A 19,325-nucleotide genomic window follows, 5' to 3' on the forward strand; every position below is an offset into this window, starting at 1 on the left:
AGGTAAGTATTTTAGCAAAACTGAGTATGCAGTTTTGTTAAGCTTAGAAAGGGCAACTCAAAACAGTTTTCCGAATTGAATTTCATGCGTTTTTGGCCGAGTTATGAGCTATATAGCAAAATAGCTAGATGAGCATCACTGGCAGTTAGTGAGATGCCTATAATTTATAAAAAACCCTCATAACTCGGCCAAAAACGCATGAAATTCAATTCGGAAAGCTGTTCTGAGTTGCCTTTTCTAAGCTTAACAAAACTGCATACTAGGTTTTGAATTTCGTGCATTTTTGGCCGAGTTGTGAAGTTCACATTTTTATAGGTAAGTATTTTAGCAAAACTGAGTATGCAGTTTTGTTAAGCATAGAAAAGGCAAGTCAAAACAGCTTTCCAAATTCAATTTCATGCGTTTTTGTGCCGAGTTATGAGGGTTTTTCTCATTTTTGGTTGATATTTTTTATAAATTATAGGTAAGTATTTTAGCAAAACTGAGTATGCAGTTTTGTTAAGCATAGAAAAGGCAAGTCAGAACAGCTTTCCAAATTCAATTTCATGCGTTTTTGGCCGAGTTATGAGGGTTTTTCTCATTTTTTGTTGATATTTTTTATAAATTAAAGGTAAGTATTTTAGCAAAACTGAGTATGCAGTTTTGTTAAGCTTAGAAAGGGCAACTCAAAACAGTTTTCCGAATTGAATTTCATGCGTTTTTGGCCGAGTTATGAGCTATATAGCAAAATAGCTAGATGAGCATCACTGGCAGTTAGTGAGATGCCTATAATTTATAAAAAACCCTCATAACTCGGCCAAAAACGCATGAAATTCAATTCGGAAAGCTGTTCTGAGTTGCCTTTTCTAAGCTTAACAAAACTGCATACTAGGTTTTGAATTTCGTGCATTTTTGGCCGAGTTGTGAAGTTCACATTTTTATAGGTAAGTATTTTAGCAAAACTGAGTATGCAGTTTTGTTAAGCTTAGAAAGGGCAACTCAAAACAGTTTTCCGAATTGAATTTCATGCGTTTTTGGCCGAGTTATGAGCTATATAGCAAAATAGCTAGATGAGCATCACTGGCAGTTAGTGAGATGCCTATAATTTATAAAAAACCCTCATAACTCGGCCAAAAACGCATGAAATTCAATTCGGAAAGCTGTTCTGAGTTGCCTTTTCTAAGCTTAACAAAACTGCATACTAGGTTTTGAATTTCGTGCATTTTTGGCCGAGTTGTGAAGTTCACATTTTTATAGGTAAGTATTTTAGCAAAACTGAGTATGCAGTTTTGTTAAGCATAGAAAAGGCAAGTCAGAACAGCTTTCCAAATTCAATTTCATGCGTTTTTGGCCGAGTTATGAGGGTTTTTCTCATTTTTTGTTGATATTTTTTATAAATTAAAGGTAAGTATTTTAGCAAAACTGAGTATGCAGTTTTGTTAAGCTTAGAAAGGGCAACTCAAAACAGTTTTCCGAATTGAATTTCATGCGTTTTTGGCCGAGTTATGAGCTATATAGCAAAATAGCTAGATGAGCATCACTGGCAGTTAGTGAGATGCCTATAATTTATAAAAAACCCTCATAACTCGGCCAAAAACGCATGAAATTCAATTCGGAAAGCTGTTCTGAGTTGCCTTTTCTAAGCTTAGCAAAACTGCATACTAGGTTTTGAATTTCGTGCATTTTTGGCCGAGTTGTGAAGTTCACATTTTTATAGGTAAGTATTTTAGCAAAACTGAGTATGCAGTTTTGTTAAGCATAGAAAAGGCAAGTCAGAACAGCTTTCCAAATTCAATTTCATGCGTTTTTGGCCGAGTTATGAGGGTTTTTCTCATTTTTTGTTGATATTTTTTATAAATTAAAGGTAAGTATTTTAGCAAAACTGAGTATGCAGTTTTGTTAAGCTTAGAAAGGGCAACTCAAAACAGTTTTCCGAATTGAATTTCATGCGTTTTTGGCCGAGTTATGAGCTATATAGCAAAATAGCTAGATGAGCATCACTGGCAGTTAGTGAGATGCCTATAATTTATAAAAAACCCTCATAACTCGGCCAAAAACGCATGAAATTCAATTCGGAAAGCTGTTCTGAGTTGCCTTTTCTAAGCTTAACAAAACTGCATACTAGGTTTTGAATTTCGTGCATTTTTGGCCGAGTTGTGAAGTTCACATTTTTATAGGTAAGTATTTTAGCAAACCTGAGTATGCAGTTTTGTTAAGCATAGAAAAGGCAAGTCAGAACAGCTTTCCAAATTCAATTTCATGCGTTTTTGGCCGAGTTATGAGGGTTTTTCTCATTTTTTGTTGATATTTTTTATAAATTAAAGGTAAGTATTTTAGCAAAACTGAGTATGCAGTTTTGTTAAGCTTAGAAAGGGCAACTCAAAACAGTTTTCCGAATTGAATTTCATGCGTTTTTGGCCGAGTTATGAGCTATATAGCAAAATAGCTAGATGAGCATCACTGGCAGTTAGTGAGATGCCTATAATTTATAAAAAACCCTCATAACTCGGCCAAAAACGCATGAAATTCAATTCGGAAAGCTGTTCTGAGTTGCCTTTTCTAAGCTTAACAATACTGCATACTAGGTTTTGAATTTCGTGCATTTTTGGCCGAGTTGTGAAGTTCACATTTTTATAGGTAAGTATTTTAGCAAAACTGAGTATGCAGTTTTGTTAAGCATAGAAAAGGCAAGTCAGAACAGCTTTCCAAATTCAATTTCATGCGTTTTTGGCCGAGTTATGAGGGTTTTTCTCATTTTTGGTTGATATTTTTTATAAATTATAGGTAAGTATTTTAGCAAAACTGATTATGCAGTTTTGTTAAGCTTAGAAAGGGCAACTCAGAACAGTTTTCCGAATTCAATTTCATGCGTTTTTGGCCGAGTTATGAGGGTTTTTCTCATTTTTGGTTGATATTTTTTATAAATTAAAGGTAAGTATTTTAGCAAAACTGAGTATGCAGTTTTGTTAAGCTTAGAAAGGGCAACTCAAAACAGTTTTCCGAATTGAATTTCATGCGTTTTTGGCTGAGTTGGGTCTTAAACCCACTTTCCCATTAAGAAAAATTCTGATTTATTTAAATGGTATTGTTTATTAGGCATACATAAATCGATATGCATTAATCGTACAGTGATATGTTTAGTGGCAATATAGCTCGACGCGCACTGGGAATTATTAGTGGTCTGGACTCACTTAGGCTACACTTTACAAAGGCTTATGGAAAACCTAAAACAGAATTTAACTACGCGGCGATTGCTAACGCCTGATGGTGACAGGACCGAGAGTTGAGTTTCGAGTTTCGACCGAGAGCTAAATAGATCTCGATCGTGAATTTGACAAGTCTTTAGGTAAGCATCAAGTATCTAAGAAACGTAGGTTCATCTTGTTTATAACCGCTTCTGCTGGCTCCTCCCTGGATTATAGCCTTATTTCTAGTCCGTTTAGAGGGAGGCGATGAAGGGTGTCAGGTCTGGGAACTTGAAGAGGTTCTGGTTGCGAGACCGGGTCACGCGGGGCTGGGCCTGGCCCTGGCGCTGCTGCGGATTGAAGCCGCTGGCCTGCTGGCCGGTCAGGTAGATTCCGCACTGCGAGTTGCAGACCTCGTCGCGCAGGATAGCCTCCTTGGGCCACTGGCGGATCAGCTGACCGCAGTCAGTGATACGCAGCGAGGCACACTGGGCCTGGGTTAAAAGAATGGGAATATATATTAGTTACAAGCTTTATAATTTTAATCTTAATCTATGGTTGGAGTTTTTTTAAAAGCTACGGCAGAAAGAAGCTAGAGCAATTATTTTAAAAGAAGGGGTACATCTTCAGTTTCCTTTGTGGCTCGACGTATCCTTCAATATTAATACCCTACGAGGATACTATAATTTATATTAGAAGTCTGCAGTGAAGCACTTATTTCCAACCCTATATTGTAGATATATTCTAGATCAGCATTAATAGCCGAACAGATTTAGTCATGTCCGATTTAGTTATGTTGTTACAGGGTTTGTAAACTTTGAATCGGCAGAAAGAAATTTAAAAAAATTTATGGATTAATTTCCATTTAGAGAATGCATAATATGCTTTAAAAGCTAGAGATCGCCAAAGGTTATAAATATTCTGATTTTCCATTAAAATTCTATTCATTGTATAATTGAGCAAAAGTTATATCCCATTTCTAAACCTGTAAATTTAAAATGAATGTTTTTTTGGCTTTGATTTTAACAATTCTAACTTTGCCTCCTATAAAAACTTCTTGCCGAAGTCAGTTCCCTTTTTGGTTTTAATAATATTTAATTTCAAAGGTATTTAGGATAACTCACCCCATCGGCGGAGCACACACAGCTGGTGCAGGGCGAAGGGAAGGCGGAATCTCCCACGCGGACGTTGCGGTTGCCAATCTGGCATCCTTGGACATTCTCGCGCCAGGCGTTCAGGTCAATCTGTGGCATTGAGGCGCAGGGCACACGGGGGTTCCTGAAAAAAATAATTCAAGAAAATTATAGGTCAATGTTTCTAAGAAACCAAAAAAAAGATATTGAATATTAATAAAAAATGTTTCACTCACAGGAAATTGCTGGGCAAATCGAAGGCAGCACGCTGCATATCTCCGGTGATCTCCAGATTCTCGCAAACGATCTTGGCCAGCGTCACCTTGCGGATCTCAGCCAGCTGAGCCTCGGTGAACTTGACCTCCGGGTTCTGGTTCTCGTACCAGAAGCGATCGCACTTGCGCAGCTGCCTGAACTGGATGCCGATGATGCAGGCCAGGGTGGGACCCACCAAACCGCCCTGCAGGGGACGCTCGGTCATGGCGCCGGGGAACAGATCGATGTCATCGACGCTGGCGTAGACCTTCTGGAAGCGGTTGATCACCTCGGTGGGGATCTCACGGCTCAGATCGTTCCAGTTGGTGGCGCGCTTCAGGTTGCAGAGGGCGCGATAGTTGTTGTACGAGGGAATGCCGTGGTCACGAGCTGCGGAACACGATAGAAATTACATTAATTAAATAATTAGCATTAAATCATGGGCAAAACTCACCTCTTTGGATATTCAGGGCAATCAGATCGATGCCCGAGAAGGGGATCTTCCGGTCCTCGAACAGATGGTTAGTCACCTCGCCGGTTATGAACTGGTCCAGGGTCTCCATGGGCGTGGCCACCAGGCCGCGCAGGATCTCGTCGATGATGCCCGGCTGCAGCAGGTTGTCCATGCGGAAGAAGCCGTCGCGAAGCAGCAGCGGAGGATCTACGGGCTGGTGCTGAACACTCAGTCGGGGAATGTGCGGACGGAGCAGGGAGTGACCGATGCGGAAGGCGGCGGCAGCGAACTCATTGAACACTATTGGCGAGCAGGAGGGATTGTAGTCCTTGTAGTAGCCCTGGGGCAGCAGCTTCAGGCCATAGAGATTGACGGCATTCCAGCTGAGGATGCGGGGCAGGAACTCGTTGAACACAATGTGCTGCACTTGGGCGCTGACGATCTTGCGGGCATGGTGGAAGAGCTGCTCGCCGTTCCAGTGCGGGTTTACGCCGCGCAGTCCCTCGACAATCCGGTTGTGCTCGCGCAGGAAGGCCGTGTGGATGGCGGTGAGGCCTGGCTGCTCGGAGGCGCGGTCATCGCCGCCCAGGAAGCACAGGCCGTTGCGGGACTTGCACTCGGGATGGGGGCCGAGCGGCAGCAGCTCCTTGCCCCTCAGCTGGGTGCTGTTCATGCGTCCGGAGAATCCGCGCAACTTGTTCGAGAGGCACGTCGTCTCGCCATAGACCATGGAGCCGTCGAGGAAGTGGGTGTTTTGGTTAATCTGGTCACGCGGTCCCAGCGACTGCTGGCCCGGCAACGATCTCATCGACGGGAAGCAGAAGCGCTCGCCGCTGGTCACGTTCACCTCCGGATAGTAGAAGTCGCCGGCGGGCACCGGAAACGGATTGCACTCGGGATGCACCGTCTGGCGGGAGTTGCAGGGACGGCAGCTGGGGATGGACTCGTGGAAGCCCTTGTGGATCGGCGTGAGGGTCAGGTCGTGGTCGACGAATTGGGCGAACTGCATTACCATCAGGGAGTAGCGGGTGTGCAGGTTGGAGATGTCCGGGTGAATCGTGGTCGAGATGGTCCTCGGGTTTGGCAGCTGCGTTCCCGTCACTCCCGTGACCCTGGGAGCAGAGATTCCGTCCTCATACTGGGCGGGCAGCAGGCGGGAGAAGGTTGTCAGCGACTTGCCCCAGTTGGGGTTTCTCAGGTTGTTGCACCTGCCGGACAGCGTGCGGAAGGGGGAGTTAGCATCGCAGGCGGTGTTGGGCTCTGGACAGCCCTCCTGCGGCTTCTGGGCACCGCCGAGCAGGCCACTGATGTCCACTGTCTGCAGGGTATCGGTCAGCTCGTTGCGATTGAAGGCGTTCTGGTTGGGATTGAAGATCTGGCGCTTGCGCCGCGTGATGTGGTTCAGGGTCTTCACAATCTCATTGGAGGTCAGCTCGAAGATCAGCGAGGAGTTGGCCAGGTTCAGGGCGGCCAGGTTGGCCTTGCTGAAGGACGCGGCGGTACCATCGGGGGAGCGGGCACTGATGCCACCCTCTATGGTAGAGAAGAGGAGTATTTGTTAGGAAATGTTTTCAGGGAGCAGAGATAATAAGTCTTTGAAATTGGCTAAAAAACTCACTTGTTCGCCACACTTCGTACTCGAAACGCTTGCGTTCCTCCAGTTCCTGCTTAGCCCGCTCCACAGCAGCCTCAATCAGCTCGGGACTCAGCTCGGCAATGGCCTCCTTGGTGGCTGGCTCCACCTCCACATGCTCCACGTGCACCTCATCCTCGGGATTCACCTGCCAGGCCTTCAGGTCGAACTTGGGCAGCTGCTCGCAGTCCAAAACAGAGTTCCTGCAAGTAAATAAAGGATATTTACAGATTTTTCCTTATAAATTCCACAAGGATTACTTACAAGTAGTTGTCCTCCAGAATGAAGGCCTTGGACTGGGCGGTGCTGACTTGGTGGGAACCGCACAGCAGACCGGACAGCGATGTCTGGCGAATGCTCTTCAGCTGCTCCAGGGTGAAGGATGAGGGCGGAATCTCGTTCTCGTACCAGAAGCGATCCGTCTGTTTTAGCTGCTCGAACTGCAGGGTCAGCAGGCAGCTGATGGTGGGTCCAAAGAGAGCGCCCACCACAGGCTCCTCGAGCAGTGCGCCCACCAACAGATCGATGTCCTCAGCGTTTCTGCAGGAGCGAAAAAAAGGCTATTGAAACCCATTCAAATTTTAGATTTGGTGCAAACCCACTGGTAAATGTCGCGCAGATTGGTGATGTACTCTTCGGGGATCTTGGAGAGCTGACTCAGCGCATCGAAGCTGACATTGGCGGCACCTTGATCAGCGAATCGGCGCTCGCAGAGGTCCAGGGCATGTACATAGGAGGCCACGCCGTGGTCACGACCCCGGTGCACGGCCAGAGCCAGCTCGGACCAGCCCTCGCCATTAATCTGGCTGGGAACCAGGGACTTCTGCAGGGCGGCAATGGACAGGAGCTCGTGCGCAGACATCTTCTTGGCCAGCATCTCGGGCGGGTACATGCTCCAGAAGGCGGGCATGGCGGCGGTGGCGAACTCATTGTAGATGCCGCCCCTCACCGAACTGGAGTAGTTGCTCGCGTGCTTCTCGGCGGTAAGGCGAAGGCCCTCCTTGGCGCTGGTGGTCTCCTGGCCCAGGACCAGGGGCAGGAACTCGTTGTAGGTGATGTGCTGAATGGTGGCCGTGATGATGCGCCTGGCCTCCAGGAACACGTCCTCCTCGGACCACTCGGGGTTAATGTGGGCCAGTTGCTCGCCGATGTTGTTGTGCTGCTGCAGCAGGGCGCGATGCAGGGCTCCGGTGGCGCCGGCCACCTGGCAGAACTTGCAGGACTCTACCTTGACGCCGCCACTGATGTAGGTGCGTAGCTGGTCGAACTCGTGGCGCGTTGATCCGTACAATCCCGAGCCGTCGATGTAGGCCGAGGCGATATTCATCTGCTGGCGAGTGTCTGTAAAAGGTAAGCAAAATCTTAGCCTTGAAGGATCTCCTTAGTTTTCCGCTCCATCTCTTACGTTTTTGGCACGCCTCGGCATCGAAGCCTGGCGCGGATCGCTTGTACTCCTTACAGTCGGGTCCCGCCCGAACGAAGCACTGCTGCAGCTCGCTGGGATCCTTGACAGCGGAGTCGCGTTCGCAGCACTTGCCCGAGATCGGGAGCTGTCCCACCTCGACCAGGTCGTTGGCCAGCAGTTGCCCCCAGGCGGGCAACATGGCAGTGATGTGGGGATGGCGCAGCTCGCTCTCCACATGGCGCTGCAGCTGCTCGATGACCAGTTCGGCGTCGGGCAGGGCGTGAGTTCCCCGGGAGCTCCTCGGCTGGCTCACTGCGTCGGCATAGTCGGCCGGCAGTAGGCGCTGGAAGATGTCGCCGCGGGCGCCCCACTTCCTGTGCGACACATTGTTGCACTCGGCGGTAGGCTGGCGGTACTTGCTCGGCGGGCACACGTCGTATTCGTCGGCCACACTGCCCTCCGGCGCGGAGGAGGCGTCACACGGAGTCAGGGAGCGGGCGCGTTCGGAACGCAGAGCATTGATGGCGGCATTCTCAAGGTCCTCGGGGATACGGAGGGTCAGACTGGGGGCACAAAGGCACCTGGAAATTGGAGGATAAAAGTATATACATGTTAATACATTTATTTATTTATTTGTTTTATTAAAACAAAGTCAAGTAAAAAGGGAAACTAACTTTGGGAAGCCGATATTTGAATACCCTTGCAGATTGTCGAAGGATCATGAGTAAAAATTAAAAATCTATCATAACTAAGCCAAAAAAGGAGCAAATTAAATTCGGAAAACTTTTCTGTGTTAGTTTTTTCTAGGCTAGCAAATCTGCATATAAAATTTTAATTTTTAAAGAAATCAAAATTTTCCCGAAATTTTGAGTATTTTAACGATGTAACCCCTTATAAAATTTTGAAAAAATCAAAACAAAATTTTTTCTTCTGGAAATAGCTAGAAAGACGCGCCTGTTAATCCTGATCAAGAATATATATGACTTTTTGGGTCGGAAACGAGTGCTTCACCAAATAAAATCATAAAATCCAACAAGTCTACATTTATAATTTTTTAAAAAGATTCTCTATATTCTTATGTTATAATTTTTGGACAAATCAAAGTTGAAAAAAACTATAGTTAAATCAAAGAAAGATGTTCCATCCTCGTTTTTAGAAGGTTAATAAATTAAATATAAATTAATTTAAGTTTATCTAAAATTATAATAGCCTGCAAGGGTATAAAACTAAACAAGGAAGGCCAGAAGTACATTTGACGCATGACGAATGTAATTTTATTTTGTTTTCTAGTTGAATATATTTATGTTTTATTTAATGCTTTCAGTAATAATTAAATTATAATCCATTTAAACATTTAACAATACAGGAAAGATAGCCTCTAACCCGATTAGTTTTCCCTGTATTAGGGCTTAGTCATTAATGGCTCCAAGATATATTGTTTGGCTTTACCCGAAGTTTTCTCCCCAGGTTTTTCCTATTTGTTTGTTGTCATAATTTTGGTTTAACCCACGTGGTTATAATTCGCACGACATAGTCTACGTTTCATTTTTTCATTCATGAACTCGCTGGCTCAGTGCATTTTCCGGCATTTAATTACAAGTTTTTCTCACATTGCCATCGTTTGCTTACACTGTTAATTAAAAGAGGCACAGCGCGGCGATGAAAACTACAGATTCAGCTAGGAAAATAAATAATATATTATGGAGCAGGGGAGTACGCCTCGTAAATCACGAAGCTTTTCTGGCTAACCGGATGTGAGTCTCTGTGTCGAACTAATCAATTTCGAATTATGAACAATGACTGCCCCCAAAAGGCTTTGGCTGGGCGGCTGATTGACTGAGTGATTGACTGACTGACTACGGCTTATTAAGGCCCGTCATTATGCCAGATCTTTGGTTTTTCTAAAGACTTTGGCCAGCGTCACGTGACGGAGTTTCTTTTGCGTCGTTGCATTGACATTAATTTTCGGAATTGAAGTCTTTTGTCAACAGCAGAGACTCGGCAATTGACGTCAAGACCGAAGATTATGCAACAGTCTGCAGTCTCTTTGTGGATTTCTGATATGTGGATGTGGGCGGTGAAGATCCGCTTTAGAACCCGCCTAATGAGCTCGCTATGATGTTTGGGTAAACGTCCTCACCTTCCCCTACATAAATTTCGGAGAACTTCCCCGACTTGCCTTTCTGGTTTCAATTTAATTGCTTATTTTATCGAGCTATATGCATATATATTTTGTTTAAAAGTTGAACGTAATTTGCGGTTTAGACGATATTTTCAAGGCTGTTGTCTGGTGTCGATTTTTAATGATTTGAGATCTGAGATAACCACTTATGTTTGTCGGAGTTCAAGAGCCACATAAATCTATTTTTGGCCGAAACAAATCAAAGGAAATGTCTGCCTTAATTATGGAAACGTACTCCTTGTGGGTGTGCCATATCTTTGTGGTGAAATCTTGGTAACTCATATTATTTTTGCTCATTTGCAGGTAATTTGGGTCAAGCTATTGCATTGGATTCACACCTAGCGAAGCGAATTAACTAATGAAAAGAAATGCCAGAAATAATTCGTAATCTGTATTAATTGGGTTTTCATTGGCCAATGTGTGTGCAGGTAACTGCTTCAGGTGAGCAATGGGCACACATCACTTAACTCAAAGCTGAACTCGAATACTCGAATGAGGTATCTCCCTCGCTTGTCAGTAAATAAATAAGTTAACTAAAAGCGAAAGCAGAGAAGTAGCTCGGAAATTTACATTTATTTGCTTGTGGCTCTTGTGCTGGTATTTATGTCACCGGTGGCTATTGGCTGGTGCCTGAAAATGCAAAATGTGTGTCATGATGGCACCCATAAAAGCCACAACAAACAAAACAAAACAAACGGATGGACGGACGGACGGCAGAAACCGCAAATAGAAATGCACGGCACATGCGGCGTATACGTTATTTAACAGCATTATGACATCCAATAGTTGGCATTTCTTTTTTATTTTTTATTGAGCGTCGTTTGCCAAATGGTGCAGCGATTAAATAAATCAAATATTGAAAAGGAAAGTTCGTGTGGGCAAAACGGAAGCTCTGCGAGCTGAATTTTTGGGGAATTTTCGAAGAGATAAACAACTTAACCCGTTTTTGGTCAAATGCATTTGACATTTTGGTTTAAGTGTCTCGGCTCCGCTGACTGGTTGGCGAAAAAACGGAAACGCCAGGCAGCCAGTATGGAAATTTCTTCTCAGAACCTCAACGAGTCGAATTCCTCGTAAAAAGTTTGCACTCGATTATCGGTCATCTCAGGGTTATTGATATTATATTAATAATATATGAACCATATTCCCGGGAGCATTTGCATTTTGCTTACAGATCGATTGATCATTACAAAACACGTGAGCAAGAACTCTAAAAATATCAATTGCCTTATTTTCGCAACAAGTAAAACCAGTTGGGCAGCGGCTCTACTGCTGATGAACACGTGTCAATCCTAAAAAATAGTTGTATAAAGAGGGCTTGCATAAGGCGTGCTATATCATCAGTGGACAGGCGAACAATTGCCTGTAATTTATCATTGTTAAATGGGCATTATTTAATAAGTATTGCTGCAGGCAATTATGCTTGCATTTGCATATACTACTTGCGATAAGTCTTATGTTCGATTTATGTTCGATTTGCAAGTGCCGATGGTTCGGTAGCCGGGAGAGGCCAGATCGGGAGTCACGAATTAATTGTTCACGAGCTTAAGTGGCCTTAGATAAGCACAGACACACACACACACAGTGGGAGTACTGGAAGTCGCTGAGCACCCGCAATCGGGTTTGCGCAATCGCTAAACAAAAGACTGAGGCAACAAACTTGACGCCAATTGCCGCCAATTGCCAAATCATGCAGCAACACACACACACACACAGTGTGGCAATTCGGACAGCTTAGTGAGCTGCTACCCCAAATGGGTTACTGTGGCACCCACCCACCCACAGCTCTATTAATAATAATAAGAAATAACAAACAAGCACAGCACAAATTGCGGAAGCCATCGAGTGTTTGGTATGCGCCTTACTCATGCCTTTGGTCGTTTGACGTCGTCGTTTTCATTATCAACACACACTCGCACACCATACAGGTGCCTAAAAATATATACATGCCATCTTTATGTACAGACACACACTCGCCGCTGGCAACACCCCATTGGCATCCATGTCTTGCTGCAATTACTCCGCCGGCACGTAGCGTCATCGTCATGTGACTTTGCACATGATTTCCTACCACCAACACCGTTGCCAATAGTGGCAATACCACCGACAGCAGCCACTACTACCAGTTATGCTTGGAAACAAAACAAGAAAGCGAAAGTATTCGCAGGCAAAGCTGATTTCTGGATACTCTGATTGGTTACTTTAAATTTAGGCTCTCCTACAGTTTTCTAACGATATATATTTTGCATTAAAATAAAGGGAATTTATTTAGTAGATTTATAAAAATTATTTACTATATTTTCAGCTACATTAATTGACCGTTCCAAAACATTTTTAAATGGAGTAATAGACGGGTAATATTTCTCTATACATTTTTACAGCAAATAATACTACATTAAGCCAAGAAAACTCTGCAGTTTTTAACACGAACCTTCCCTTAATATTTCCATAAGCCCAGCTCAAGCTCAAGTCTCGGATGTGATGGTCATGTGATCAACACATTAAACACTCCCCGAAACATAAAAGAAAAAACACATTTACTGTTTTACTTTGCGGCTGTTGTTTCTTTGTCATGTTCATTACAGAGTCGGTTTCTGGGCTCTGAACATTACACAATGGGGCTCTAGGAGTTACCCGCAGACAAAAGGCTAGGGAAATACTCGTGATTGAATACATTATACCCAGACCAAAGACATTAGAGTCATATATGTATAGAATTTAAATATTGTATTACATACAAAAAGAAAAAAGAAATATGAAGGAATTCAAGCAATAGAAAATGTAAACAAACTAAAATCAAAACAAACATATGCATTGATATGCACTTGTATACAAATACAATCTCCGCTTCATTATTCTGTGCTACAGGATGGATAAGGAAACTCGCTCGAAAAACAGGCCGACTTGATAGATCTGCGTACAGAAAATGTTCAAGTGCACTTCATTAGCATATAACGATTGTTACACTGATGATCATCAGCCGACATCAACGTCAAAAGCTGCCTGCCATGATGCAATTTTTTCATCTGTTGCCTCTCGTCTTCGATGTGGCTTCGACATATTGGTTACATTGCCAAGTCTGTGGGCCAGGCAAGGGTGGATCTAAGGTGATTTAGCCTCTGAAGGGGTTCAAAATATCTCCTGGGATTTTCTGGAAATTATTAACTGACCATAATTTATAATTATGCTTTACAAGATTACTATTTCCCTAAAGATTTTTCCAACAATACCCAGCTTGAAATATATTTTCTGGCCACCACTACGCCCATGGTGCCAACCGTCTGCTGTTGCAGTTGCAGCTGTTGAACACAAACCAAGAGGCGTGAAGATCATAATTCTACATATATGCCAGTCCCCATGAGGCCTTACGGCTGCTTTTTATGGCAAGAAAGTGTAAACGCTGGCAAAGTCACGCGCTCGAGCCACCGACCAACACACCGGCGAGCATTTAACTTTCGTTTTCATTGCGAAAGTGCATACAACTTGATATTGGTAAACAATTCCAAGACGGGGAGGTGCCTCTCTCAACGCGGTGGCCTGCATGCAAATCGGGCTGGGACTCTGGCTGAGTTCGAGTGCAATTTTCATTTGTTTTGCCATTTCTTTGCGATCAAATGGCAGTCGGTTACGGCCACCAAGGTCGTCGGCAACCGCTTTGACCCCAATTCAACCCACTTGGGCTAGAGGAAAGGCCAGCCCGCATTTAGACCATGTTTAGGTCCCGCTAAATGGCTCATATAAGCGGAGAACAGCGATATAATCGCGTCGAAGTGGCGGGATAATTTAGCAGAAATTTTGACAACGCACCCAGGTGAGTGGTGTGTTGTGTGTAGCTTGAACATTTTTTTAAGGGCAGCCGCCGAAAGCTGTGAAATCTTTACGGGCAATTTACAAGTGAAATGTGAGAAAGTGAAAAGGGGTCTTTTTTGGTTATGGAAATTAAGACAAATATCCCAAATAGGTGATGCTGGAGAGCAGGGGGAACATGGCTCAAAATGGTGATAAATAATGGTTTATGGTTGTGATACCCTATTAAATATTCTCGATTTAATATAAATAAAATATAGATAGGATTTCATATTAAAAGTAAACTTCCACCAAAGTGGTTTCTTAGCTTTCTTCCCCAATTTTCATTCCCATCATACTGACCATCTTCACTTCCATCCTCCTCTTGCGACTTATGTAAAAAGGCAACCTGTTGCAGCACCTTGAAATGACGGAAGCTGCCAAGTGTCAAAAATGAAAAAAACGCAAAATAAAGACTCGAAAAGGCTCTTTAAGCTTCAAAATGAAGAGCTAACCACATTAACAAATATTTAGTTCCGTTGTTCGACGGAAAAATTACTCGAAAACGTGGCCCCAGTCAAGCCTGTTGGCCACTTCATCCTGCTGAAGTTGATTACGTCGTTGATTTCACTTTCAGCTTCATTTTTTCGTATTTCTTCCACGGATGCCTGGTGCCGTTTTTATTTTGGAAAAGAGAGGAGCTCGAAAATTTCTTTTTAACCCAAATAAACCAGTCGTAAACAAGATGTATACACGGGCACAACATTTTATATATGTTTGTGGTTGATTGTGTCACATTTTTTTGGTGTATAAAATAAGAGAGACAGAGGGAAAGACAATTGGCGGCCCGTTTCTCTATAGATATTTTCTCGATCTTTAGCTTTTGGCGACTGTGCATATCGGCTTTACGTTTATTTATTTTTCGGGTTAACCCGTTTCTGGGTGCAGAAGTGGTCAGACAGGACGGAGTGGACACTCGCAGAAGTCAGAAATATTTGTGCGGATTGAATTATTCTTGGCAAAGTTGAAAACAAGTTGAGCAACGGCTTCTTGATTTATGGAATCACTTGGGAGTGGAATTGGAATTGGAGTTGGCCAACGACAGCGCTGTGCATGCTCTCCTCAGGGTCAACCACTACGCAGATCTAGAGATCTCACAACACAACACTATTTTTATTATAGCCTTTCACCAGGAAGAAACCCGGGGAAGAAAAGGAGTTCTAGGCTTCGCCTAGGGTTTATTCAACTTTTCACTGGATCACCTTTCGGAGATCCCAGGCCAGACAATCGGATGATTAATTAGTCAATGTATTAGACTGGGGCATTAATCAGAAACGTGTCTCGGAACACGCTGGAAATAAATATGATAAATGACGGACCATCGAAAGACGGGCAAGACTTGCAAATTAAATTACAAAAACACATAAAAGAGATACTCAAAACAACGAATTCTCGACCGAGAGAATTTTGGTTTCGGTTTCAGCCTTGAACTCGCCACTCTGTTTGGTCAGTTAATTACTTATTTATCATATACACGTTGGCTAATTGATTTTTAAGCAGTTCTAGCCAGCAAAAAATAAAAAAAAAACATCGAGATAGAAGAGGCGGCGCCAGTTTTAATTTAAATTTCGGTTTTCCTTTCTGCCAGCTGCTGGGTGCTAATGAATGTGTGTCTGAAGTGGATTAATCGCAACCAGAACACCTAAATGATGATGGGAGAGCTTTGGCGAAGAAGCGGAATATTTCGGTTGAGTTTAATGTCGGAACAAGACAAATTATGCCATTAATATCGCTATTCCAACAAGAAGTGGCTGTTGTCTGATTAAAAGATTACGAATAAATAACATCGCCTTTAAAGCTCATAAGATATTTTTTTAGAATTTGTATCCTTTGTTTTTATGGGCAGTTTTATATTTTCAGCTTGACATCTTAATGAATATTTGTTTCATGTTTTAAAGATGATTACATTAAACTATAAACTGTGCTTAAAGTAAATCAGATATGATTTAATATAGCTCTCAAGGTAACCAATAAAGAAAACCCATTTTCTTCTGCATTTGTTTACATTTATTTCCGCGCTTCTTTAAAATCTTCCTAAATTTTTAGCCTTGACCTTTCCTTTTTCTCCCATTCCCTGACACTCTTTCAATCCTCTCCTTTATCCCATAATTACCACCCACATCCCCATTGCTGCCATCGATGCGCCTCAGTGTCAATTCAAGTTCGTTGCCTAAGTCTTTCATCAGTCCCCCGACCCACGCGACTGCTCCAATTCGCCGCCGAATACCTTTTGGCTTTGCAAAAAATCATAATTATAAAAAAACCATAAATTTGTGAGCCAGTAAGCCGGCGGTGAGCCTCCGCGTTGACATCGCATTAAGGGGGGGCGAATAGCCAAAGCCTTGACGCCGAGTGTGCGAGTCAATGAAAAAATGTCAAAAGAGTGTTCAAAAATGCTGTAAAACACTCGACGCAACTTTTAGCAAGAATTCCACGAGTTGGATTTAAGTGACTTAAGTGTGTCAACTAGACAATGTCAGCGCTCAGTCGACGCAGTCGGCGGCGGCACTTGTGCTTAATTTGCCTGAGCAATCGGCTTGCTCGGTTGCATTCTGGGCAGGGGTGGGCATGAGTAGGGGTTTAACTTACGAATCGAATTTAATTTGATTAATTTGTTGTATTTTTATTTATTAAAAATACTCAAAAGTCGGTAAGAAGTAATAAAAAATTCAGCAAATTTTAAAGCTTCCTTTAAAGTGATAAGAAAACATGTTAAAACACCTTCCAGATTATTTTCTCACAATAATAATTTTATCTTAAATATCTCTTGAAAGAAAAGTCCCCCAAAATACATTTCCCTGAAGCAACACCTCTGTTATTCTAAGCTTTGCCGCATGACTAAGCCAAAGAAGTCACAGCCGGTGGCCAAGGCCTCGCCTGGCCTCGGATCGGAGTGGATCGGAGTCGCAGCCGGTGGGGGGAGATGCGATGCGCCAGATTCAAGATTCCGGGCAGATTATCCAACGCAGATTGCATAAGCCACTCTGGGCTTGGGTTCCCATTTGCATAACTTACACACACTGATTAACACAAAGCGCCAAATTAATGCGACCAAGCCGGCAGTGTGGGGAGAAAAACTTTCTACACTTAGCGGCCGCCTGCTAGATTCACGGAATCTGTTAATTAAGACCAGACTCTGGCGGAGATCTGGCGGCGATCTTCATATTGATGATGGGCCCGCCGCCGGATAGATTAATTGCAGGCCTATAAATCGGCTACGCCTGCCGCCGAATTATGTAAAGTTTTCTTTTTGGGATGCCTACGCTGGAAATTATGTCAATGCGGTTAACACGAACCAGCCAGAGCGAGCGCGGACTGGAAACGAAAATAAAGTCACGATTGTGTAATCGTTCCAAAAAAAAGACAGAAAAAATCACCACCTGGCACGACGGCATACACACTCGTAAAAACGAAAAGACTCTTTTGTTTGCTGACAACTCGCTGTGGCTTTTTCTCTTCGATTGTTGGCATCTTCCCAGGCCAAGAGAGCCGAGCCGCCGAGTGAAAAATGAAAGTGAAACTTGTCAGCTTCAGCTCCGAAGTTCGGCTTAAAAATTGATTTTTCATCTCGGTCGCTGAGCAAAGAAATCCAATTCGAATATCGATATTACATGATCGCCTCCACCGACCCATAAATATTCATAGCTTGAATAAATTTCCCGTCTTTGTCATGATGCAAATTCTCAGCCGAAATCTATATACGTATTTCTTGGTATTCCAATGCTGCCTCAAGGACCGGCGGAAAGGGGGAAGTGATAACCTGACTGAATCTGTCAATCTGCGACTTCCGTTGGCGCTTCTTGTTGTCTCAGTTCGCAGTAGAAAATTAATGATTAATGATGCCAGGCTGAAACCTATTCGCATGTCTTACAAACTATAATTTGCCTTAATGACCATCTGCGTTTAGGCTCAGAGCTCAGAGCTAATGCATAAATAAAGTCGTAAATGCAGCTTAAGTCCGCCTTCGAAAATATATGCCAAACTAAAAACTAAAACTTGTTTCTAAGGTCACAATATGTTTTAGGCAAGATTTACATATTCTTGAAATTAAATTAGCAAGCAAAAATGTTGAGGCACAAAAACTTGACTGGCGGGGAAAAATATTTTTAAAATTCATCAACAAACATTAAGGAATACTATTTAAAAAGCTAAAAACTGATTTGAAATCACACTATTTGCCTTCACTTTATATTCAGAATTCTTCAACAGCCACTGATTATTTAATATACAGCAAAACACACACTAATGACTTGATATATTAAAAACTAAAATCAAACTCACCATAAAATTAAACTAAACAGCATTGATTGCTTCTTCATGCTGAAGCAGGGGGCTGCTCCTGCGGCAACTTCTTGTGAGGTTTTTCTTCTTTTAAATTAAACGACTTACTAATTTATATAGTTAGACTTATTAGCTCTTTGTTAAACAAAATAAATAGGTTTAAATTATATTTGGCACGTTTTGCGAATTTGTTGATTGATACGAGTATATAATAAATATATTTTTGTATATATGTGGGTGTGTGAGGCTCTAGCTAAATTCTCCTGGCCTAATCTCTCGGATGGGTGCGCTCGCTGGGCGAGGAATTTGTCACCAGCGACTGGGCGACTGCGACGGTGTCTTGCCAAAGAGATTGTAACCGATGATGTATGCTATGATTTGTATCCTTTCGGTAATTAGCATAACGTTGGCAATGCAGAGCACAGCATTGACCCGAATAGCAGAGCAACGAGCCTATCTTGGCCACGGATAGGGAGTAGTAAACCGAAGCGAAGCGATTCCTGTGCGACTCGATCGCTATGAACGCGCCAGCGAACTGAGGTGGCCGCTAAACCGAGTCGAAACGAAACGAAACCGATACCGAAACCGATGCCAAGATCTTTTCCAGACCCAAAGCCACACTCTGACTCTGACTCTGAACGCGGCAGAGGCAAAAACGTATCTGAAAGCTGCCAGCCAGCAGACCGGGCTTAAAAGGCAGGGCCACAAAACACAGACACCGAAACGGATCTGCTGTAAGCCAAGATCGGAGCTTCGGCCCACAGCGAAACCGGTAACGCGGACAGAGCTTTGCCGGCTCTTCTCCCGCTTGCTTGCTCGCTCTCCGGGCCAAGACCACGCTCTCCCAGGGGAGAAAGTAAAAGACGCTACACTGCCCAGCATGGGACAGGGCCAACAGTACACCTATGCACCGAGAAAAATATATGGAAACGCAAAAAGAATCACTTTGAACCGGGTTCTTGTCTGTTGTGT

At 43.4% G+C, this 19,325-nt stretch overlaps 1 protein-coding gene across 1 annotated transcript; it reads right to left on the reverse strand.

Annotated features, from left to right (window-relative positions):
• Positions 1-3,049: 3,049 nt before the first annotated feature.
• LOC108074333 (peroxidasin homolog pxn-1) lies at positions 3,050-18,990 on the reverse strand. Its single transcript, XM_017166346.2, has 9 exons — positions 18,354-18,990; positions 8,045-8,625; positions 7,242-7,980; positions 6,904-7,179; positions 6,625-6,842; positions 5,007-6,539; positions 4,534-4,942; positions 4,289-4,442; positions 3,050-3,658 (listed from the first exon to the last, which is right to left on the reverse strand). Exons 1-9 carry the CDS (start codon positions 18,389-18,391, stop codon positions 3,419-3,421), a joined length of 4,188 nt encoding a protein of 1,395 aa, XP_017021835.1. The 5' UTR covers positions 18,392-18,990; the 3' UTR covers positions 3,050-3,418.
• Positions 18,991-19,325: the final 335 nt, after the last annotated feature.

The sequence above is a fragment of the Drosophila kikkawai genome, chromosome 2L (genome assembly GCF_030179895.1).
Source record: "Drosophila kikkawai strain 14028-0561.14 chromosome 2L, DkikHiC1v2, whole genome shotgun sequence".
Classification (NCBI taxonomy): Eukaryota; Metazoa; Arthropoda; class Insecta; order Diptera; family Drosophilidae; genus Drosophila; species Drosophila kikkawai.

Bases quoted from the DNA above. Each gene is read 5' to 3' on its own strand.
- LOC108074333 (XM_017166346.2), bottom strand. From the start codon at position 18,391: ATGAAGAAGCAATCAATGCTGTTTAGTTTAATTTTATG. The intron at 8,626-18,353 runs GTGAGTTTGATT...TCCAATTTCCAG, and splicing joins CTGTTTAGTTTAATTTTATG to GTGCCTTTGTGCCCCCAGTC. The intron at 6,843-6,903 runs GTAAGTAATCCT...ATTTACTTGCAG, and splicing joins ATTCTGGAGGACAACTACTT to GAACTCTGTTTTGGACTGCG.